The sequence below is a fragment of the Budorcas taxicolor genome, chromosome 1 (genome assembly GCF_023091745.1).
Source record: "Budorcas taxicolor isolate Tak-1 chromosome 1, Takin1.1, whole genome shotgun sequence".
NCBI lineage: Eukaryota > Metazoa > Chordata > Mammalia > Artiodactyla > Bovidae > Budorcas > Budorcas taxicolor.
Genome location: NC_068910.1, coordinates 190,856,667 through 190,881,473, shown reverse-complemented (window position 1 = coordinate 190,881,473; position 24,807 = coordinate 190,856,667). Strand labels below are relative to the sequence as shown.

Below are 24,807 nucleotides of genomic sequence, written 5' to 3'. Positions count from 1 at the left end.
GCACCATCTACGTTAGGCCACCGGCGCTCGTTTGAATAGTGGAGGGTTCCCCTCCTTGGGTTCCCTCTCTCACAGGACTTAAAAGCCGGGGCAAGTTAGTAGATGTGGCGAGCCTCCCCGTTCCAGATGGGAATTCAGTCAGAAAATAAAGAGGAGACACAGGGGAAACCAGTCCAGCAACTGGCCCATCCCCTATTGTCCAGAAAGGCCTTTTATACCTTTTTTTGTACATAGACATCAATGGATAATATAAAATTATGCAGCGTCAGCAGCCCTGACTCTTTTATCGAGACCAGGCTTTTCTCTCTGCATACCTAGTTGTATACACAAGTCTTAGGTGATTTACATTATCTTTTGGCCAGAGGGCCAATTAACATTTTATGGCCCTTTTCTGATAAGGGTTTGTCAACCAGAAGACTTACTTGTGTTGTTCTTCCCAAAGTCTGGTGCCACTCTCAGAAAGCACTAAATAAAGTTACATTCTTACATAGCAAGGACACAAGAGGAGTGCAGTGATATATAACAAAGAAAAGTAATTAACTCAAAAGTCTAATGTTGCTAACATCAAAACTACTATATTCCTTTTTCTATATCCCAATTACATTGATTAATACCCCTCAGGTGCCTAAAAGATAAGGAATATGGAGGCCTGGCAGCAGTCATTGAGTCAACAGTGAAAACCCATCACCAATATGATTTTTAGCTCTTTATAAGGCTCTGTATCTTTAAGATGCTTTAAGCTTTGTGCCTCTCTCAGTTGGGGAGCTGTAAACAATTCACAAATTGTAAAAAGTCTGGGGGAACCTGTTAGGCAAGTTAGAGAGCCATCCAAATGGGGTTCAGACTGAGACATTCTTTTTATATGCAATAAGACTCTGCTTTTGGGGGGTAGATGTTTGGAAAAACTCAGAGGGAACCCCTGAAGCTAGATCCACGCCTTTGCGTTTTGTCTGGCTTCGTTCCTCATGACCACTGCCATGGGCGGGATTCCTCACGCTGGCTCCCAGCAGCCACGTATAGATGTTAGAGTCGGACTATAAAGAAAACTGAGCACCAAAGAATTGATGCTTTTGAACTGTGGTGTTGGAGAAGACTCTTGAGAGTCCCTTGGACTGCAAGGAGATCCAACCAGTCCATCCTAAAGGAAATCAGTCCTAAATATTCATTGGAAGGACTGATGCTGAAGCTAAAACTCCAATACTTTGGCCATCTGATGCGAAGAACTGACTCAGTAGAAAAGACCCTGATGCTGGGAAAGATAGAAGGCGGGAGGAGAAAGGGATGACAGAAGATGAGATGGTTGGACAGCATCACTGACTCAATGGATGTGAGTCTGAGTAAACTCCAGGAATCGGTGATGGACAGGAAAGCCTGGCGTGCTGCATGTGACCCCATGGATCACAAAGAGTTGGACACAACTGAGCGACTGACCTGAATTGATCCCTTCCTTTGAGCTGCTGCGTTCCTTTTAATAGACTGACATTTCAATAGATGGAAGCTACTGCATGCAATCTTTTGGATGGTGTGGAACTGGCCGTCAGTAAGAGACATGCATATTTTAAAGTTTATGTCTAAGCAAAGAAGGAGGTGGCAAGGTGGCACTGCTCTCCCAAGGACATAAAGGAACAAGAGGAGGATATGGGGCAAGTCTCATCTATCTGCACGTCAGCCCACAGCAGCTGCTGATCCGGCAGCTGCCGGAGGATGGCATATAGCTTACAGGCAAATATGGCCTCTTTTCCTTGCTAGAACCACTTCTTACAGCCCAAGAAACAGCATGTGTCTCCCAGATAAGGGAGGAATCCCTGATCTCCACAAAGGTGCCACTGGGATTTCAACATCATAGATAATAAAGCCCTGGGCTACAGTATCTTTTTCCTCTCATTTTAAAAAATAACACAACAACTGCTTTTAAATCATCTGCTGTTTGCATGGTTATGACAGAATACAATGATCTTCAGGCTTGTTCTTAACTAATTAAGTAAATTTTAGACCTCCAACTCTGAAACAGATGCCCTAAGACAAAAAGCTCAGGAACCTTCCTCATTGAATACCTTAGTGCTTTGCTTCAAAAAACACTGAAGGTTTCTTAAAAATAACATATTTATAAGTATAACTGAATCACTTGGATGTATACCAGAAACTAACAGTATTGTAAATTAATTACATTTCAATAAAAAATTTTTTTTTAATTTACTGGGTATGTATAATTGTACCAGATGCTAAGCTAGACTCTAAAGACAAAAATATGAACTCTGAGCTTAAAGAGCTTAGTCTATTAAAAGAAAAGGAAAGTCATATAAAGAAATACAATATTATGTGATAAGGACAAGAATAAAATATGTGCAGGGTCCAAAGGTTAACACAAAGGAGGTACAGTGACAAGGAGGTACAGAGGAATCCACAATCAGATAGACTTTAACAGTAAATAGGAATTTGCCCAGTGGCCAAAGGGATTACAGGTCAAAGGAAAGACATAAACAAAGTTCCAATTTGGGATAGCTACTTTGAAGTATCTATCCCAGAGAAACAATGATGACTAATAAAAACTCTCTGACTTCATGGAATTAGGTGGGGACCAATAAATAAATCAGTAATTAACATTTAGTGTGACAAATACTGCAATAGGGGTGAGCAGAGAGTATTAGAGTTTTATGGGCTGAGTGGAAATAAGATTTAAATTTAGATGCTAGGAGTGAACAGAAATTAGCCAGATGGGGATGTCCCTGGTGGTCCAGTGGCTGAGAATCCACCTGCCAATGCAGGGGACAAAGGTTCAATCCCTGGTTTGGGAAGATCCCACATGCCAAGGAGCAGCTAAGCCTGCGCACCACAGCCCACGAGCCCTAACAGCCCATGAGCTGCAACAAAAGAAGCCTGCACACCACAACCAAGAGTGACCCCACTCGCCACAAATAAAGAAAATCCCACCTGCAGCAACAAGGGCCCAGGGCAGTCAAAAATAAATAAACACTGAAAAAAAACACGAAAGAAATGAGCCAGATGGAACATGCATCTATCAAGAGGGAAGTGTAGCATGGTGTCAGAGAGGAATAATATTATATGTACAGAGAAGAGGATACAGCAAGACACAGAGACAGGGATGGCGGGAGAAGGGATGAAAGGAGAAGGGGTGGCAGAGCAGTGAGGCAGCGACAGGCAGAGGGCAGTTCAGTGTGACGAGAGGCATGAACGTCTGAGCTAAGGCTAAGGAGGAAAGCAAGAACCGCAATGTGAAGGACCTTTTAAACTGGAGTCGGGGCATTATCTTGAGGGCAATAAGGGACAAAAAATGTATTTAACTTGGGAAGACTTGTTCAGATTTGTGTTTGAGAAAAAATATGTAACTATAATACAATGAATGAAACAGAAAAGAAACATAGAATCTTGAAGTAAATAAAATAGCTACAGTAATCCAGGAAATGGCTTATGGTAGTCTGAACTAAGATAATAGCAACAGAATAAAGAAAATGGGTGGGAAGTACTGACATATTTAGGTAGAATCAACAAATCTTGCAAGGGATCTGATGCCAAAGAGAGAGAAAAAAAAAGGAGGCAAAGATGATACTTTCTGATTTGGGCAAAGGGTAGAAGGTATTACTGTCCAATAAAATAAAGAAAAGGGGGAAATGGGTTTTGAGAAGGTGAAATAATCACTTTAATTACAGACAGAGTCTGAGATGTGTATAAGTTATTCAAAAGAAGGTGTCCAACTAGCAGCTGAATATACATAATCTTGAGACAAAGGTCTAGGCCAGAGGTACAGATTTGAGAATCAACCATATACAAAGTAATGAAAACTAAAGCAATGAGAATAGATAAAACTGCCTAGGGAAAATGTACAAGGTGAGGAAAACAAAAAACCCAAGACAAAAACCCCACGGAACACTAACATTTAGAAGACAAACAGAAGAGCTAGGAGAGCAGACTGAAGGGAATGGCCAAAAAGAAAGATGAAAAAGGGGTGAGCACGTTCTGAATGCTGACTGTGTCTTAGGTGCTGTACTAGGTGATGTATGCACATTATCGCATTTAATCCTCACAGATGCTATGAGCAACTTACCATCACGACCTGCATCATTACAGACATTTGGGGTCAGAGAGATCATTTTGCTCAGGTTTAGCTTCTGTTGGGTATAAGAAATCCAAGGGCTTCCCAGATAGCTCAGTGGTTAAGAATCTACCAGCCAATGCAGAAGACATGGGTTCGATCCTTGGGTCAAAAAGATGCCCTGGTTAAAGAACTGACCACCGACTGCAGTATTCCTGCCTGGGAAATCCCGTGGACAGAGGAGCCTGGCGGACTACAGTCCAGGGAGCCTCAAGAGTCAGACATGACTGAGCAACTGAAAACAACAAACAAAAATAAGAAATGCAACCAGGATTACACCCTCAACTGCCAGAGCCCTTGTTCTTAGCTACTACACTGTACTGCTTCCTATAAAGACTTAAAAACTATGGTATCACAAACACAAAGAAAAACAGCGATTTCAAAAAGAAAGACACCATCCCAGGAACAATCGCTCACTCAGCACCAAGATCCTGATGTTCTAACAACATTCTCTATGAAAAGCAGTCAGGACTCTTTGGGGAAATGGCTGATCTGAGGAATGGGCAGGAAATATGTCAAAGGGACACAGAAAAGCAACTGAACACTTCCAATGGCCATAGTTTTAATGATTTGAGCAAAAAACCAACCAACAAAAATATCTGGTTGGCAAAAAAATTCATTCGGATTTTTCAATAAGATGTTATGGAAAAACCTGAACGAACTTTTGGCCGATCCAACAGTACTGGACTATGACCTGGAGTAAAAACTAAATACCTGTAAGTCCATGTTGGTATAAACAAACAAACAAATGAATAAGGGAGAAAAAACAAATCTAGGATGGAAGAAATCCAAATAAATTACGTAGATGCTCACAACTCAAAGAAGTCAAGAGGTGGAGCTAACTCTCCACTCCTCAAGTGTGACCCCACATAGTGACTTCTTCCAAAGACTACGGTGTGCAGGAAGGGGGAAGGAGAAGGGTGACTGTGCAGCAGGGAAACATGACAAGCACTGTGTCAGCCGAGTAAATGATCAAGGTTCACACCAATAATGGCAAGCCATGTTGACACCCTGGATTATGCTGTAATGAAAATGGACCTTTATCTCTGCAGTCTTTCTCTCAAAAACCTATAACTGGACTTCCATTCATTATAATGTATCAATATTGGCTCATTAACTGTAAAACCTGTACTAGATTAATGCAGGATATTAACAGTAGGGAAACTGAGTGATGGGTTTATGAGAACTCTATGCACTATTTCTGTAATTTTTCTGTAAATCTAAAACTGTTGTAAAATTAAAAGGTTATTTTTTAGGGGTTTCCCCAGTGGCTAAGACTCTGTGCTCCCAATACAGGGGGCCTGGGTTCAATCCCTGTTCAGTGAACTAGGTCTCACACAGTGCAACTAAGGATCCCACATGCCACTACTGAAAAAGATCCTACGCGCCGCAACTAATACCCAGCACAGCCAAATAAATAAGTCAGTCAAAATTTTATCTATCTATCTATCTATCTATAGCTATTTTTAAAAAGAGGGGACACATTAACTGTGTCAAAAGCTGATAACAACAACAAAAAAAGACAAAACCAAGGGCAGTTTCAAAGAATTAATGGAGTCTAAAGCCAGACGACATCAGGCAGAAAAGTGAATAAACGCTGAGAATGGGACTATAAGTATATACAACTTCTTCCAAGAAGTCTGATAAAGATGGGGAGAATAAATCAGAGCCAGAAGTTGAGATTAAGCTGAAGAAATTTTTTTTGTTGTTTTTAACCACAGCATAATTCATATACACTAAAATTTATCTTTTAAAGTGTACAATTCAGTGGTTTCCAGTATATACACAAGGTTGTATAACTACAACCATTTTACTACAACCACTATCTCCAGAACATTTTCATTACTTCAAAAAGAAATGGTAAAATTATCCCACTACTAGGCACATACCCTGAGAAAATCATAATTCAAAAGGACATATGTACTCCAATGTTCATTGCAACACTGTTTAAAATAGTTAGGACATGGAAGCAACTAGATACCCACCGACAGATACATGGATAAAGAAGTAAAGTTGTATGTACACACACACACACACACACACACACACACACACACACAGAGTGGAATGCCACTCAGCTATCAGAAGGAACAAATCTGAGTCAGTTCCAGTAAGGCAGATGAAAGTAGAGCTTATTATATAGAGTGAAACTCAGAAAGCGAAAAACAAATATGATATATTAACGTATATATATATATGGAATCCAAAAAATACCGATAAACCTGTTTACTCGCAGGAAAAGAGAAACAGACATAAAGAACAGACTTGTGGACACAGCAGAGGAAGGAGAGAGCGGGATGAATGGCGAGAGTAACACTGAAGCATATACACCACCATATGCAAAACAGCTAGCTAGTGGGAAGTTTCTGTATAGCACAGGGAGCTCAATGGGGTGCTCTGTGACAACCTAACAGCCTTTTTCACAGAAATGGAAAATATAAACTTCAAATTCATGGGGAATTGCAAGAGATCCTACATAGCCAAATAAATCTCACAGGAGGACTCACACTTTTCGAATTTGAACTTACTACAAAACTACAGTAATTATAACATTATGGTACTGACATATGGACAGACATATAGACCAATGGAACAGAATAAAAAGCCCAGAAATAAATCCTCACATATATGGCCAGTTGATTTTTCACAAGGGTGTTAATAAGATCATTCAATGGTCAAACGATAATCTTTTCAACAAATGCTATTGGGAAAACTGGATATCAGTTTGACTCTGAGTTATATCATATACAAAAATTAACTCAAAATGGATCAAAGACCTAAACTTAAAGAGCTAAAATTATAAAATTCATAGAAGAAAACACTAGGGAAAATCTTCAGGACACTGATTTGGCAATCATTTAATGGAAATGACAAAAAGCAGAGGCAACAACAACAACAACAAAAAATAGATTAATTGGACTTCATCAAATCAAAAAACTTTTGCATATCAAAGGATACTGTCAAGAATGCAAAAAGATAACCTAATGAATGGGAGAAAATATCTGCAAATCATTTCTCCCATAAGGAATTAATATCCAGAATGTATAAAAAATTCCTAGAACTCAACAACAAAACACAAATAATCCAGTTAAAAAATGGGCAAGGGTCTTCTTCAATAGAGATTCCTACAAAGATAATGAATAGCAAATAAGCACATGAAAAAATGTTCAATGTTACTAGTTGGAGAAGACTCTTGAGAGTCCCTTGGACAGAAGGAGATCCAACCAGTCCATTCTGAAGGAGATCAGTCCTGGGATTTCTTTGGAAGGAATGATGCTAAAGCTGAAACTCCAGCACTTTGGCCACCTCATGTGAAGAGTTGACTCATTGGAAAAGACTCTGATGCTGGGAGGGATTGGGGGCAGGGGGAGAAGGGGACGACAGAGGATGAGATGGCTGGATGGCATCACTGACTCGATGGATGTGAGTCTGAGTGAACTCTGGGAGTTGGTGATGGACAGGGAGGCCTGGCGTGCTGCGATTCATGGGGTCGCAAAGAGTCAGACACGACTGAGTGACTGAACTGAACTGAACTAGTCATTAGGGAAATGCAAATCAAAACCACAATGAGATATCACTTTACATACACTTTACATATCACTTTACATACGGTTGCCTCTGATAAATAACACATGTTTGCAAAGATGTGAAGAAACTGGAACCCTTGTACACTGTTGATGGGAATGTAAAATGGCATAGCTTCTGTGAAAATTGAAACGCCAATTCCTCAAAAAAATTAAAAATAATAGAATTAATATATGACCCAGTAACTTTGCTTCTATGAATATATCCAAAAGACCTGAATGCGGGGTCTCAAAAAGATATTTCTACTCTCATGTTTATAGCAGCATCATTCACAGTAGCTAAAATATAAAGGCACCAACATGTCCATTGACAGATAGGTAAGCAGAGAAGCAAAATGTGGTACATAGTTACAGTTATTTTAAGGAATAATACTCAGCCTTAAAAAAGGAAGGAAATCCCTTGAGGACACTAAGCAAAGTATGCCAGTCACAAAAACACAAATACAGTGTAATTCTTCTTATACAAGGTATGCAGAGTAGTGAAAATCATAGATACAGGAAGTGGGATGGTTCTTGCCAGAGGCTTAGAGGAGGAAGAAATAGGGAGTAGCTGTTTAATGGGTGCAGAACTGTAGTTTTGCAAGATGAAGAGTTAGGGATATGAATAGTGATAATGGTGGCATAACATGAATGTACTTAAATACCACCAAATCATACACTTAAAAATGGCTGAGGTGTTCACTTTATGTCTTGTGTATCTTACCACAATTTAGAAAACTGAGGAAAAAATGAGAAGCATTCAAGGCTTCAAGTACCACTTTCTCTGCTTGCTAATACTTCTAAATTCTTAGAATACTTCTAGAGACCACTACAACTATTAAGCTGGACATTTTTATACTGAAACAGATTTCTTTAGCCTTCTGTCCACCTTAGACAAAGCCTTTGAGAAAGCTGATGTTTCTCTCCTAGCTATCTGCACTGTAGTAGTAGATACTTTGTTTCCACCTTTGCATATGTACAATGGAAAAAATTCAAACATATGCAAAGGAAGAGAGAAAAGAATAATGAAACCTCATCTAGCTATCACCCAGCTTAAACAATTAACCAACTCATATCTATCCACTTACTTTGCTCTTTGTTCCCCAGTGGATTATTTTGAAGCCAGTCCCAAACATCATATCATTTCAACCACAAAGATTTCAGTATATTATTTCTCCTTACTAAAAGATATTGCTTAAAGATACTGACAGTGTCCTGCACAAGTACTTGTACTGGTGCGTCAGATTTCGGATATACACATTCCTCCAGTAAACTATGTATTAGAAAAAGGAATTACATATATTCATTCATCCTACTGTATTCTTTACAAGTTAAATCACTGAAGGTAGGGTCTCTCAAAACAAACACACAAACACACATACACACACCCTCTCCTGTTCATCTCTCAGAGGTAACTGAGTTTTAAAGGATAAAAATTATTTGGTCATGACAACACAGTAATATTATATAATTATTATTATACACAAAGTAATTCTTCATGTAGCTGCGTTTTTTATGAAACAAATGCAGTAAAACTAGCCTGATGCAGAAAAATTTTATTCAACTGTCCTTACCTTTGGTTGGACTGAGATTCTGATCTATAAATCCTCTTAGTTCTGCATTTGTAGAATTCAAACCAACCTGGATAAAATAGTTTAAAAAATTATAAATAAGATTTTAAATAGTATGTGATCACTTAGTAAGCCGTTATTAATGACCTCCCACCAGAGGTCCATATCAAATATCATAGTCACATAAAGATGAGTTAATTATATCAGATATAAGAACAGGGTTAAAATGCTGCCATACTGCTCGAAATGGGGAAAATATGGCATTGTCCACATTAAGATAAAAGTTAATGAAACAGCATTACTTATGAGCAGAAGTGAGATCTACACATTTTACTAATGGCTTTTTTTCTTAAGCAAGTAATGTAGCAGTTGTGAAGCTGCCAAAACATATACCAAAATTCCACCCTCACTGCTGGCCACCAACACGCCTCTCCTTTTTAAACTCTTCTATGAAAAGAAAAGGAAGGCAAAACTCTTGTTGGTGCTCTACTGTAAACAGAAAGCAAAGAAGGCAAAGACAGCCTTTAATACACTCCATGCTTAATACAATGGAATTGTTTAATCCAAGTATTACAATAACTTCAAAAGCATCAGTTTATACCTTTTTGTTATTATACAAAGGTAACGGCAAAAACCTCAACTAAAACCACACATGCACAGTCTGGAGTTCACGGCTACTGGATTACTGTTACATTTAAACACCTGCTGTTACTGCTCAACTTCTGCAGAGTGAAGTAGCAAACGAATTTGGAAACTTTTAAGCAGATGTACATCTGTGCCTTTGTAACCAACAGATTATACTCTGAAAAGATAAAGGTCAATTCTAAATCAACCATGGGTGTAAACCGGGTCTCATGGATGGAGAGGAGCTGTTTGTATTTAGAGCTTAGATAAATACTGTTAAAATGTTTAAGTTCAAACTTCAAAAATATATTAATTTCTGTTTTCATAAACATAGTATAAAGGTTCAAAGAAAAAGTAAATCATCTGAGAGTAGAAGAAGTTGGCGAGGAAAGGCATTTTAAAATATTAGCTATTCTTTCCTTATTTTATGTATTTAAAAAGGATCTCTCTAAATAATGTGTCACAGATCAAGAGAAGAAAAGTAAACTCGTTTTGCATAAAATTTTTCATCAAATAAGATCCTGAAAAAAGTTTTCAATCTGGATATTCAAACACTGCGTTGCCTAGTGTAAGCAGTCATTGCCTATTGAATAAAAGATGTCCAAAGCTTAAATGTTTGAGTCAAATGCTATTCCCTAAGAATACCATTATAATTTCACTGATTTTTAATGTCCCAGATTGATATAATCAAAAGAAAACAGGATTCAAAGAGAGATGATCTGTGCTCAAAGTTTATCTCTACCATTCATTCACAAGCAAGGTGTTCATGGAACACTGTCAGGGGAATGACAATACATACACATACAACAAACTCAGGCAGCTCTTTAGACAAAATTAAAAAATTATGTAAACATGTTCATTAATGCAAAGCAGTATTCAAGTCTGAGTTGTTAACTCAAAGGGCAACAGGTTTATTACTTTAACACTGACGTAGACAATTCATGAGAGACACAAATGACCAGTGAGTATATAGATAATATATGTAATACCAGTTTGATCTAACTAGCAATCAGAGAAATGAAGCAAATCACACACCATCTTTTGCGACTAGATTGACAAAGATTAAAAAGAAAATAAGGGGGAACTGGCACCTTCATATACCAATGGTGAATATACAACTGGTGGTCTTTCTGAGATTCAATTTAGTAATATGAATCAAAGGTCCCCTAAAAAGTACACACCCTTTGGGCAAGTAATTTTCTAAGATTTTTGTTTCACAAAAATAACCCAATGAGTTGACAAAAATAAAAAAGTTAAAAAAGGGAAAAAAATGAAAATAATGGCCAATACTAGGAAACTGGTATAAGGTCCATAGAACAGATAATATTAAAAAGCCATTTAAAATGATGTTACAACAGAGTTATCAAGACAGGAGAAGATACTCATCATAGAGACTACACTAAACAGCAGGTTACAAAACAATCTGGCCTCATTTTTATTTAAAAAAAAAAAATATATATATATACGTGTGTGTGTGTGTGTGTGTAGGACTTCGCGTGCGTGTGTGTGTGTATGTGTGTGTGTGTGTGTGTGTGTTCTACATGTCACGTGGTACAGCCAAAAATAAATTGAAAAACTATATATAGATTTTGGTTCATATATATATATATATACACACACACACACACACATTTGTGTATATGATCTCTAATCTAATCTCTAGTTTCATCTGTATTTTCTAATTTTTATAATGAATATCATGGCTTACATATTTTTAAAAGATTCTTTGACAAGGTAAAAAACTATCTTTCACGTCTTTATTGCACACTAAGTGAACTCAGGAGAAAACACACCTGCATTTTTGGTCAAGAAGAGGATCAGTGGATACTTGGCTCGCTCGCTCGCTCACTCAGTTGTGTCCTGTTCTTCTGCGACCCCATGCACGCTCGCCCGCCAGGCTCCTCTCCCCATGGGATTTCCCAGGCAGGAATACTGGAGTGGTTTCCTGTGTCCTCCTCCAGAGGATCTTCCCAACCTAGAGATTGGACCCGTGTCTCCTGCATTGGCAGGTGGATGGATTCTTTTATCACTGAGCCACTGGGAAAGCCCTATCAGTGGATACTAGATACTACTTGATACTACTTTATTTTACCCCAGATACAAAGAATATATCAGCAGCTCTGCAGAACTTCCTTTTGCAAAGGGATCCATTCCACAATCCACGCAGGTCTGGTGGGATGTTCACCTTAGAGCCTCAACTGTGCTATGACAGCCTGGGTGGCCCCATGACCCATGGTGAGGCAGCAAACCATGTATGGAACCCTACTTCCTTCTCTACAATGACTTGTCTAACAATGTGGGCCAAATAGGGTCAACCAAAGCTCCTCCATGGAATCTGAAACATAAAAGCTAGAAAAAACACTTCCTCTCTTCTGAGATTGAGCATTAGGACGCCAGTGTAGGCTATTCTGCCACCAGACAGAGCCAAAAGCTGGAAAAAGGAGACAGAGCTCTCATGCTCCTCATTTGATCCCCTGAAAGCAGCTGTATTTGAGGCCAGAGTACTCCAGATGTTTCAGTTGTGCCAATCAAAAAATGCCACTCTTTGCGCTAAGCTATTTTGAAAAGGGTTTCTAACACCTACAACCATAAAAGACCTAGAATGGCACTGAACTAAGGCAAAAGTAACTCTTCACAAGACTGTTCTCATACGAGAAATGCAAAAAGAGAAACAAAATAAGAACGTAAATATTGACACATAATTTTTTTCACGTACATTTATTAATGCTCCCATAAAACCAGGGCCATCTCTTCCAGGTCTAAGAGTCATTTTTCAGTGGCATATGATACAACTATCACTCCTTCCTTCGTGAAACACTCTCTCTACTTGGCTTCCACATCATCAGGGTCATGCTCTCCTTCCTTTCTGTCCATTTCTCCTGTCCTTTGCTGCCTCTCCTCCTCCGCAGTTGCTAGAGAATCCCTGTATTCAGAACTTGGTCCTGATGCATTCTCTACCTAAGCATGAACTATATAATCACATGGAGTCCCCCCCACTTTAAAATAATCTAATATGAAATGACTCCAAAATTTCTATAACCAGCCCCAAGGTTTCCCTACAGCTCCAGAGTCATTATTTATCATTAACTGGCTGGCCAATTTCTCCACCTGGATGTTTTCAGGTCCCTTGACTTTAATATGTTCAAAACAATTTTTGAGTTTGCCACAAAATCCTGTACTTCCCCAAGAGATCTTCTTCTCATGAAACCACAAAACCACATACCCAGTTACACAAGCCAAATGCTGAGAAGTCTTTCACTTCTTCCCTGTCCCCAGGTCCTAATTACTCAATGAGTCTTGCTGGCTGTTCCTTCTATACATCCTAGATTCAACCACTTTTCCCCACCTCCAGTATCATTACCCTAGCCTAGCTTACCATCTTCTGCTGTCTGAACTACTGGGATAAGTACCAAATGAGTCCCTCGCGTATACTATGGCCCTCTTCAGTTAATTCACCCAGTAGCCAGAATAAACTTTAAAATGCTAAGTTAGGTCTTGAAATCATCCTCAAAAACTCCATTAGCTCCCCACTGACATTTAAAATATATACTACTCAGGACTTCCCTGGTGATCCAGTGGTTAAGAACTCACCTTCCAATGTAAGAGACACAGGTTCAATCCCTGGTCCGGGAACTAAGATCCCACGTGCCACGGAGCAACAAAGCCTGTTCGCCACAACTACTGAGCCCACAAGCCACACACAACAAAGACCCAAGCACAGTCAAACAATAAATAAATTAATTAAACTAAATAAAACACATACTGCTCACCCCCATTTTCGAGGCTCCCCATGATCTGGCACCTGCTCTCTGGCTTTACCTCCTACCACTTGTATGGCTTAGTTACTGTGTTCCACCTTGTCAACTGGTCATCGGCTGCTCTCTGATCAACAGCACTTTCTCCTGCCTCTACCTGGAATGCTCTTTCCCTATATATTCACATGGCTGACTCCTTCCTTCTGTATTGAGACTAAAGAGCATCCGTCTGTCTAAATGCCATTTCCTTAAAAAGCATGCTTCTGAATACCTTGTTGAAAGAGACCTCCACATTGCTATGCTTTCTCTCCTCTTACCCTGTTTTATTGTTCTTCATAACAGGTATCATTAACATTACATATATATCATCTCCTCTCACTACATTATAAATCCCAAGAAGGTAGTCTGGAACAGTGCTGAACATATTTATTTGCTGCAGAAAGATGGGGAGGGGAGAGATGAGAACGAATTGTTCATGGGGCTGTAAACTGATATGATCCCTCGAGTGAGTATCTCAACAAAATATCATAAAAGGCCACAAAAATGTGCTTATCTATTTCAGAATGGCTAGTGAGCTTTATCAGACATTCAGTTCAGTTCAGTTCAGTTCAGTTCAGTGGCTCAGTCGTGTCCGACTCTTTGCAACCCCATGAATCGCACCACGCCAGGCCTCCCTGTCCATCACCAGCTCCTGGAGTTTACCCAAACGCACGTCCATTGAGTCGGTGATGCCATCCAGCCATCTCATTCTCGGTCGTCCCCTTCTCCTCCTGCACCCAATCCTTCCCAGCATCAGAGTCTTTTCCAATAAGTCAACTCTTCGCATGAGGTGTCCAAAGTATTGGAGTTTCAGCTTTAGCATCAGTCTTTCCAAAGAACACCCAGGACTGATCTCCTTTAGAATGGACTGGTTGGATCTCCTTGCAGTCCAAGGGACTCTCATGAGTCTTCTCCAACACCACAATTCAAAAGCATCAATTCTTTGGCACTCAGCTTTCTTCACAGTCCAACTTTCACATCCATATATGACCAATGGAAAAGCCATAGCCTTGACTAGACGGACCTTTGTTGGCAAAGTAATGTTCAAAAGCAAAATATTCTTTTGAATGTGCTATCTAGGTTGATCATAACTTTCCTTCCAAGGAGTAAGGGTCTTTTAATTTCATGGCTGCAGTCACCATCTGCAGTGATTTTGGAGCTCCCCAAAAATAAAGTCTAATATTGTTTCCACTGTTTCTCCATCTATTTCCCAGGAAGTGATGGGGCCAGATGCCATGATCTTCGTTTTCTGAATGTTGAGCTTTAAGCCAACTTTTTCACTCTCCTCTTTCACTTTCATCAAGAGGCTTTATAGGTCCTCTTCACTTTCTGCCATAAGGGTGGTGTCATCTGCATATCTGAGGTTATTGATATCTCTCCCAGCAATCTTGATTCCAGCTTGTGTTTCTTCCAGCCCAGAGTTTCTCATGATGTACTCTGCATATAAGTTAAATAAGCAGGGTGACAATATACAGCCTTCAGTTCAGTTCAGTTCAGTCGCTCAGTCGTGTCCGACTCTGCGAGCCTTGATGTACTCCCTCGTGTCTGACTCTTTGCGAGCCTTGATGTACTCCTTTTCCTATTTGGAAGCAGTCTGCTGTTCCATGCCCAGTTCTAACTGTTGCTTCCTGACCTGCATATAGGTTTCTCAAGAGACAGGTTAGGTGGTCTGGTATTCCCATTACTTGAAGAATTTTCCACAGTTTATTGTGATCCACGCAGTCAAAGGCTTTGGCATAGTCAATAAAGCAGAAATAGATGTTTTTCTGGAACTCTCTTGCTTTTTCCATGATCCAGCGGATGCTGGCAATTTGATCTCTGGTTCCTCTGCCTTCTCTAAAACCAGCTTGAACATCAGGGAGTTCACGGTTCATGTACTGTTGAAGCCTGGCTTGGAGAATTTTGAGCATTACTTTACTGCGTGTGAGATGAGTGCAATTGTGCAGTAGTTTGAACATTCTTTGGCCTTGCCTTTCTTTGGGATTGGGATGAAAACTGACCTTTTCCAGTCCTGTGGCCACTGCTGAGTTTTCCAAATTTGATGGCATATTGAGTGCACCACTTTCACAGCATCATCTTCCAGGATTTGAAATAACTCAACTGGAATTCCATCACCTCCACTAGCTTTGTTCGTAGTGATGCTTTCTAAGGCCAGGATGTCTGGCTCTAGGTGAGTGTTCACACTATCGTGATTATCTGGGTCATGAAGATCTTTTTTGTACAGTTCTGTGTATTCTTGCCACCTCTTCTTAATATCTCCTTCTTCTGTTAGGTCCAGATCATTTCTGTTCTTTATCAAGCCCATCTTTGCATGAAATATTCCCTTGGTATTTCTAATTTTCTTGAAGAGATCTCTAGTCTTTCCAATTCTGTTGTTTTCCTCTATTTCTTTGCACTGATCACTGAGGAAGGCTTTCTTATCTCTCCTTGCTATTCTTTGGAAATCTGCATTCAGATGCTTGTATCTTTCCTTTTCTCCTTTGCTTTTCATTTCTCTTCTTTTCACAGCTATTTCTAAGGCCTCCCCAGACAGCCATTTTGCTTTTTTGCATTTCCTTTCCATGGGGATGGTCTTGATCCCTGTCTCCTGTACAATGTCACAAACCTCCGTCCATAGTTCATCAGGCACTCTCTCTATCAGATCTAGGCCCTTAAATCTATTTCTCACTTCCACTGTATAATCATAAGGGATTTGACTTAGGTCATACCTGAACGGTCTAGCGGTTTTCCCTGCTTTCTTCAACTTAAATCTGAATTTGGCAATAAGGAGTTCATGATCTGAGCCACAGTCAGCTCCCAGTCTTGTTTTTGCTGACTGTATAGAGCTTCTCCATCTTTGGCTGCAAAGAATATAATCAATCTGATTTCGGTGTTGACCATCTGGTGATGTCCATGTGTAGAGTCTTCTCTTGTGTTGTTGGAAGAGAGTATTTGCTATGACCAGTGCGTTCTATTGGCAAAAACCCTATTTTGCCCTGCTTCATTCTGTATTCACGGCCAAATTTGCCTGTTACCCCAGGTGTTTCTTGACTTCCTCCTTTTACATTCCAGTCCCCTATAATGAAAAGGACATCTTTTTTGGGTGTTAGTTCTAAAAGGTCTTGTAGGTCTTCATAGAACCATTCCACTTCAGCTTCTTCAGCGTTACTGGCTGGGGCATAGACTTGGACTACTGTGATACTGAATGGTTACTGTGAATTACTGTGATATTGAATCAGACATTCAGTCTACTTCGATTCTTTCCCTCGTCGTTCTGTCCAGTCTGAGGCCCAACCTCCCCATGTCCCCAATCCCAGGGAGTCAGGAGAGGGTCAGCTTATCAAACAGCCCTCTCCCCCAAGGATGCTGAAGCAGGAAGAGAAACCAATAGCATACTCTTTGATGACATCCAAATACACAAACAAAATAATGGGAGAATAGTTACCACTGGTTCAAATGCTTTTTTACTTTAAGGCAACAACTTTTAATACAGCAAACTGTACGTATGGCTAGGAAGATTTAAAGGACCTCTTTAAGCCAAAATATACTTGTTAGTTGAACGACAGTCATCCTTTTTGCTCAGGATAACTTTCACATTCTCTTTTTCCTGGAGGAGAGAAAAACAAGAAAAATCCCAATACACAGACTAAAACTTTGCTCTTCTTTCCCTCAAACAGCAACTAAACAAATAGATATAAGAGCCACAAATAGATACAAGATTAAGGCAGGTGACACTTGATAATTTATCCTAAAAAAATTAATTATATGATAACAAAGCAAAGTCTGTATCTGCTTACAACTACTAGTGTGTCCTAAAAGCCAGATCAACAACTGTAAGTAGAAGTTAGTAATCAGAGTGGTGTTCTTATTTTTTTGATGCTCTTTAGCAGAGTCAGATACGACTGAGCGACTGAACTGAACTGAACTGAGCTGTATAATGGATAGTATCTAGAAATATCTGTCTGGTTCACAAGATCTTTTTCCACAATAACACTTATCTCTCTGGTCATAACTAACCAAACTACTAGTGGATATCAGCTATAGGGCTGTGCCAGAAGTCCTCTCCAAGGAGTCTGAAGTTAGAGCTGAAATAAGCAGACAGGATCTGTCAGGCTACTCACCTCCCTTCCTTCATACTTCTCTCTCTCTTTCTCTAAACGGGCTAGTACCGTAACAGGTAGATTGAGATGCTGACTGTGAACTCAGGAAGATGCTTTGCAGAGAGACACAGAGTAATGAAGCTAATGCACAGAAATACACAGAGATGACACATGAAAACTAAATACTGCTTCAATTCCTGGTAGATTTCAAGTTTCTGGACCCAGATCTTTCTGAGGGTCTGCTCAGTTTCTACGCTTGAATTCCTTGAGACATCCCTTTAGCCTTAAAATAAATTCCCTCTTGGTTTAAGGTAGCCCAAGCTGGTTTCTGTTACCTGCAATCAGAGTCCAAACTAATAATCTGGGTATAGTAATTATAATAAGTTATTTCCACAAATCCTGTAGTATTTATTTTCTGGCATAATCCTTCCCCATAACTGGAAACAAATCCATTGGTATAATAACAATATAACTTGAAAGGAAATAGATTCAGAAATGACAGTCTTAAACAAAAGAAGAAAAAAGAATAACTTCCCCAAAACAACTAAAGTCGGGAGTCACCTCAAGGAGGACAGCAGGCTGCTTCTGAACAACATCTGATTGTACACATTTTTAAGAGTAAATTCAAAAGAAAAAAAACTGAGCCAAAGAAAACAGTGATTTTTCTCAATAATGCCAAGTAACTCTCCAGCAAGCACCAAAGCAAATTTATTAACAGTACACGAAACAGGAGGGGGGTGGGTACACTTCTGGAGATAGCAATTTTGCAGCTGCTGAGTCGGAGCAACCTGGCAGCGGTTTGCAACAAGGCTACTGTGGCCGTGAGATGAGCTTCAGCAGCGTTGAAGTTCACAGTCTCTTTCTTTGCAGAAACAAACACAGGTAATACATTGATGCCGGTAAACCGAACTTGATTCGTCAAAATGGTGAAGAAAATGTGCATGGAAAAAGTATAGCTTATTTTAAATACTTACATTTAAAAATTCACAAATACTTACATTTTTTGCCGTCATGTCAAACTGCATTCAATTTAAAATTCTGTAAAGCCATTAAAAAGCAAATAAAAAAACTTCGTCTTCAATAATTCTTTAAAAGAATATCCTGTTAAAGGGAAAAAGAGGGAACAGTAATGTAATAGTCATCATAATAACAAGCAACACTTATGTCATAATTACTATGTGATATTCATTGTTTTTTAATTACCTAAATTAATCCTCACAACACCACTACGAGATATGGACCATTCTAACTGTCATTAACCAGATAAAACTTGCAATTTCGTGATGTTAAATAATTCAACCAAACCAACTCAGCTAAGAAGTGACAGAGCCTGGACTCTGAAATATTACACTATGCTGGTGTAGATAAGCCACTGAAAGCGACACCAGAGATTCTGGGAGAAACAGCCGATCCCAGCAACGGGGCAAGAAACGCGTGAGATAAACCTAGAACACTTTGAATGTCTAAAGGAAGGAATGACAGAGACATATTAAAAGTATACAGGAGATGGCTTAGAAAGTCCACAACATAAAGGGACAACTTATGCCAGTTTCAAGGGGCAATTAAGCACCTAAGTACACACTAATAACAACAGACTGTAACAGATTCTAAACCCAATGAATAAAATAATAATCCAAGAGTTCACATTTATAGAAACAAATAACAAGGAAGGGAAACGTCTTCTTTGCAATACAATTCCAACTAATATGTACAAAGAAATGAAGCAGTTAGAAAACCACCAATCTGTAAAGACTGTGATATTAATGGATTAGGTAAGAATCATCAAAAGATGCTAAAATGATTAAATGAAATTTGGTGAGAAAAAGGATATTTATATAGTCTTGAAATATTGCCCTACAAGATACGTCTTACATCAAATTTTACAGTGAAGAAACCTGGCACAAACCACTACAGCCAAGGTGATGAAAGCTACCTATGGCCAACAACAGAATAAACCAGCATCATGCATCTCCGCAGGTGCACTGTGATGGACACAGTATCATCTAAATCAAATCATGAGGCAATGACGCTGACATGCAAATTAAGAGACATTCTATGAAACAATGGCCTGAGTTCTTAAAAATATTAGTTTATCATGAAAAACAGAGGAGAGCTAAAGAAACATTACAGATTCAAGACTAAAGTCACATGAAAATTACATTTAATGCATGATCCTGGACTGGGCTTTGAACCACAAAAAATAACTGCTATGAAGACCATTATTGGGGCAACTAGAGAAAGTGAAACATGGTCTGCAGACTGGAAAACTGTACTGTTTCATTTCCTGTTTTTGATCAGAGGATTGTGTTCTGGTCTTTTTTTTTTTTTTTAAGTGAATGGGCTTCCCTGGTGTCTCAGACAGGAAAGAATCTGCCTGCAATGCAGGAAACCCAGGTTTGACCCCTGAGTTGGGAAGATCCCCTGGAGAAGGGAATAGCTAGCTACCCATTCCAGTATTCCTGAATGGAGAACCTCATGGACAGAGGAGTCTGGCGGGCTGCAGTTCATGGAGTAGCAAAGAGTCGGACACAACCAAGTGATTACACTTTCACTTTTTCACTTTCCTCAACCTTAGGAAAAAATATACCAAAATACTTACTAGTGAAAGGATATGCAGAAACATACTTTCAAATGATTAATAAATGTATATAATTTGTATATATAGAGAAAGTAGGAGTGATAAAGTACGTGTGGCAAAATATTGACAAACTAGTGATTCTAGGTCAGGGGTATTCAAAAGATCTTTGCCTATTTCTGCAACTTTTCTCTTATTTTAAAATTATTTCAAAATTAAAACTTTAATAGGACATTCAAAGGGAAGAATAACACTTAACTTTAAAAAGATCATAAATAGTAAGGGCTTAAAGCAACGGAGGCTCCAAACATCTGCCTCACATGGTAGAATTTGAACCTACAAGTAAAACTGCGGAGCAGGGGGTGGTGAGGAAATATTTTACCTTTCACTAGAACAGTGTGATTTTTCAATGATAAAGAAAACATATGTTTAAAAGCCTAAGTAAGACCTGAAGTACAGCTGTGATTTTTGCTTTCCCACTGTAGCAGCAGATTTGACCACATCTACCATGAGTGAATATGAAAATCAAGTTCCTACACTGGAACTGTTTCACTTTTATCAATTATCTGGTATATACTCTTCAGTGTTACAAATATGAGATAAATGTTCCTGAAATCCCATCGCATTCACCAAACCAGCAATACGCCCAACTAAACTACTACTTTCTGTCTCCCTCCCAGATGGGTTGGCCATGACATAATTCTGGTCAGTGAAATATAAGCAGTCACTGTTAGGCTGGGCTACCAGATTCAGCTAAATGCCCTTTTCCCCCTCTCCCATTTCTTCATTTTCAGAGTGTGGCTATAATGGTTACAGCTCCTTGTCTCTGAGCATCTGCTTCCTTATTATACTCAGTGTTCCATTCGGGATTATATTTCCTAAGGACTGGGTTAGTGAGTGGCACTGTTACTCATGCAAACAACAAGAAATTAACAAGGTGTTATTATTTCAATACACAAGAGGTGACAAATAAAAACACACCTTAGCTACAGTAACTGAGCTTAGTAAGACAAAACATAATTTTGTTTAGTATTCCCTTTGCATCTTCTCACCAGAGGTAAGCACAAACTGTAACTTCTAAATGTTACCTAAATGATAAATGTTTGAAATAGAGCCAAAGTACATGAGTAGCTTAAGCACATGGATATTAACATCACTGTACTTCAATCTCTTCATCTACAAAAGAGTAGTAGCACAATACATCTACTTAATTAAATGAGTCAAGACGTGGAAAATAATTTGGACACTGCCTAGCAAAAGTACTCATTAATATTAAGGAAAAAATGGCTCACTGACTTCTCGTGACAAATGAAGGTTTCTTCCTCCAAAATAAATACTACATAATTCACACATAGTAGAAGTGATAAAGACCACAACATAAATCCAATTTCAAAGTAGGGGGGGAAAAAAAGCATTTAATTGTGGTTAAAAAAAAAAAAAACTCATCTGAAATTAACAAAGAGTCAGCAATAACTTCATTCATTAATTTATCTACCTAGTCAACATTTACTGAACACACACTATGAGCAAAATACTAACCCAGACACTAGAGAGCTCCTAATAGATGAAACAGTAAGCATAAACCTTCAAGTGTAATTTAAACTATATAAAATTACATTAAGATAAACGTTACAAAAAGACATGAGACTATGACAGAGATCTTTATTCGATTAAAAATGAAGAAGTAGGCTGCATTGGCTTTGAGTGACAGCCTATAATCTTTCAATTTAAAAATATACATTTCTAAGTATCTTTAAATTTTGTCTTTTTTCTACACTGTCTTTTATCTAAATGTTATTTGCAACATATGACTTAAATCAAGGGCTTAGAAAGTAAATAAACACAGCACGAATGTTTCAACAAACAGCTACCTTGGCAGTCCTGGCGATTGTCAAAGATTAAACCAGTCATGTGCACTGATGCATTATGTTTCATCCAGACTCAACAACTGTACACTTCTTCCTGTCACCATGTTCTTCTGTTGGTTAAAAAAATAAGTCGGATTTCTTCTTCCAGCTTCATGAGCACATTATGTCAAGCTCAAAAAGTCAGTCTCAGTGACCTCACCATCTGCCATGATCTCTTGTCAGACTCAGACAATGCAACTCCCACAGATGGTCTCAAAAAGGAAGCCCCTTTCCTTTCCAATCACAACTTAGCAGCTGTGGGCACAAAGCCTTTTAAACTGGTACAACATTAATCAAAATATAAGGAGGAAAGCAAAAATAATTATGAATACATTTACTGAACTAACGTCTCTTGAATTGAGATTTGCACTTTCTAACACTGCTGAAAGGGATGTTCCTAAAAATTAAAATTTCAGCAAAACCCACTGAAACAGAAGACAAAGCATACTTAAATGGAAGATGGTAGTAATTTTAAATATATGCTCATGTTTCAAAGTTTGGAAAATATATACAACAGTAAAACAGATAACAAATAGCAGTTATAATTCCATCTCTGAAATGCAACCACAGAATTGCTTTTGATATAACTTTCTTCAGTATTCTTTTTGCACTCTGCTGCTGCTGCTGCTGCTAAGTCGCTTCAGTCGTGTCTGACTTGTGCGACCCCAGAGATGGCAGCCTACCAGGCTCTTCTGTCCCTGGGATTCTCCAGGCAAGAATACCGGAGTAGGTTGCCATTTCCTTCTCCAATGCATGAGAGTGAAAAGTGAAAGTGAAGTTGCTCAGTCGTGTCCGACTTCACGATCCCATGGACTGCAGCCCACCAGGTTCTTGATAAAGGAGATTAATTAGAAGATATTTTCATAGGAAGTGACAATATATAACTTTTTTCTTAGGTGATGAGCATATCTATCTAAGTGATTCACATATATTCTCTCATTCAATTCATACTGCAACTCTATCAGATAAATGTTAGTACTGTTCACATTTTACAAATAACAAAACTAAGCTTTAAAAAGTTGAATTAATTTGCCCAGTTAACCAGGTGTGCAAATGGCAATGCCAGAATATCAACCCAGGATCTCAGCCCAGTGGACATATTTTAAACTACTATGCTACTTTATAAAATATATTTTACCTTGAAAACATGACAAAATAAATAATTATTATCACAATAAATCCATATATAGAAGGATAACTTACTTTACCAAAACAATTCTTTTCTTACAGAACAAATCATATATCATTGGGTCGAGTTTTTCCCTTTTTTTAAAGGTTCTATTTCTAAATTTCAATATGAAATCTACAATTCTTTATTCTTCTGATTGGGTAGTAAACTTCCTCCGTTTTACAGCTACAGAATGTTCCTTTACGTTGTTTACACCGTAACTTACACCACCAGTCCTCTGCTGGCGGACAATCAGATTTCCTACATTTTTATACCGGTGACAGTAACCACGCTGTAATGACCCAGTCCTCAGTGTCCCCTCTGCTCTCTGCTCACTTCCTCAGCTCTGTGCTGAGCCACTTTCCCACACCCTTCTCTCACCCACGTCCACTGGCCTTCCTCCTCAAAGGCACGGTCCTCCTGTCTCTGAGCCGCTGCCTGCTAGTTCTCTCTGCCTGGAGTTTTTCCCAGGCATTAAGTCTCCTTCCTTCAGATCTCTCTCAAATGTCACTTTCTCTGGGCAACTGTAATTCTCCCACTACAGAGACTAGGTTAGGGGGTCTCTACTTAATAATGCTCTCCTACTTTCTCCTTCCTAAGGACACATCTGATTGTCATTATCTATTTATTTGTGTGATAATCAGATTGTGGGCCATCTCTGCAACTAAAGGGTGAATCACACGAGGGCAGGAACCCTCTGTCTTTTCAGTTATCATACAGCCAGTGTCTGACACCTGGTTGGAACCCAAGAAATATTTGTTTTGTGTTTGCTTTTTAAGTAATATTCTACCCAGTGCTCTGCGGTGATCTAAATGGGAATGAAATCTAAAAAAGAGGGGAGATACATACACACACACACACACACGTGGCTGATTCACTTTGCTGTACAGCAGAAAACAACACAACATTGTAAAGCAACTACACACCAATAAAAAATTAACAATAAAAGAATCATAAGTTTCAAAAAAGTAATACTCATTAAATTATGTACTCGATATTTTATTTTTCATGCTTATAAAAATATGTTAATCTCATTTAATACGATTTGGCAGCAGAAAATGAAAAGACACAAACACTGAGCACGTTCACACATCCAAAACAGCAGAATGTTGGGTGTCACTTTCCTATCATGAAGTGTTTTGGGGGTTGGCATTATACCTGTGTTCATTAATTCCAAAAAATGCTATGGGAAAAGTTTTTATAATAGAATATATTTAATTTCACCGATGTTGAAGGTGAAAGGAACAGTAGCCAAGAGGGAAATTTAAAAAGCTGCTCTTCTAAGGAACCATCAACATCTTACACTTAAAAAACAAAAGATAATTGCTTTAATGCTCATTATTCACTTTTCAAATTGGGGTACAGTTGCTTTACAATGCTATGTTAGTCTCCTCTGCACAACAAAGTGAATCAGC

The 24,807-nt window shown here is 38.8% G+C and overlaps 1 protein-coding gene across 5 annotated transcripts in view; it reads right to left on the bottom strand.

Moving 5' to 3' along the window:
* TFDP2 (transcription factor Dp-2) overlaps window positions 1–24,807 on the bottom strand; it is a 208,473-nt gene that overhangs the window by 135,184 nt on the left and 48,482 nt on the right. For 4 of the 5 annotated variants that reach the window (XM_052649237.1, XM_052649259.1, XM_052649252.1 and 1 more), the window contains 2 exons: window positions 18,741–18,843; window positions 9,249–9,315 (listed from right to left, as the gene is read on the bottom strand). In XM_052649237.1, the coding sequence (XP_052505197.1) occupies window positions 9,249–9,315; window positions 18,741–18,767 (94 nt within the window). In that variant the 5' untranslated portion in view covers window positions 18,768–18,843. Of the gene's footprint in view, window positions 1–9,248; window positions 9,316–18,740; window positions 18,844–24,807 lie in introns of those variants that run through there. The other variant, XM_052649283.1, reaches the window with a different exon arrangement.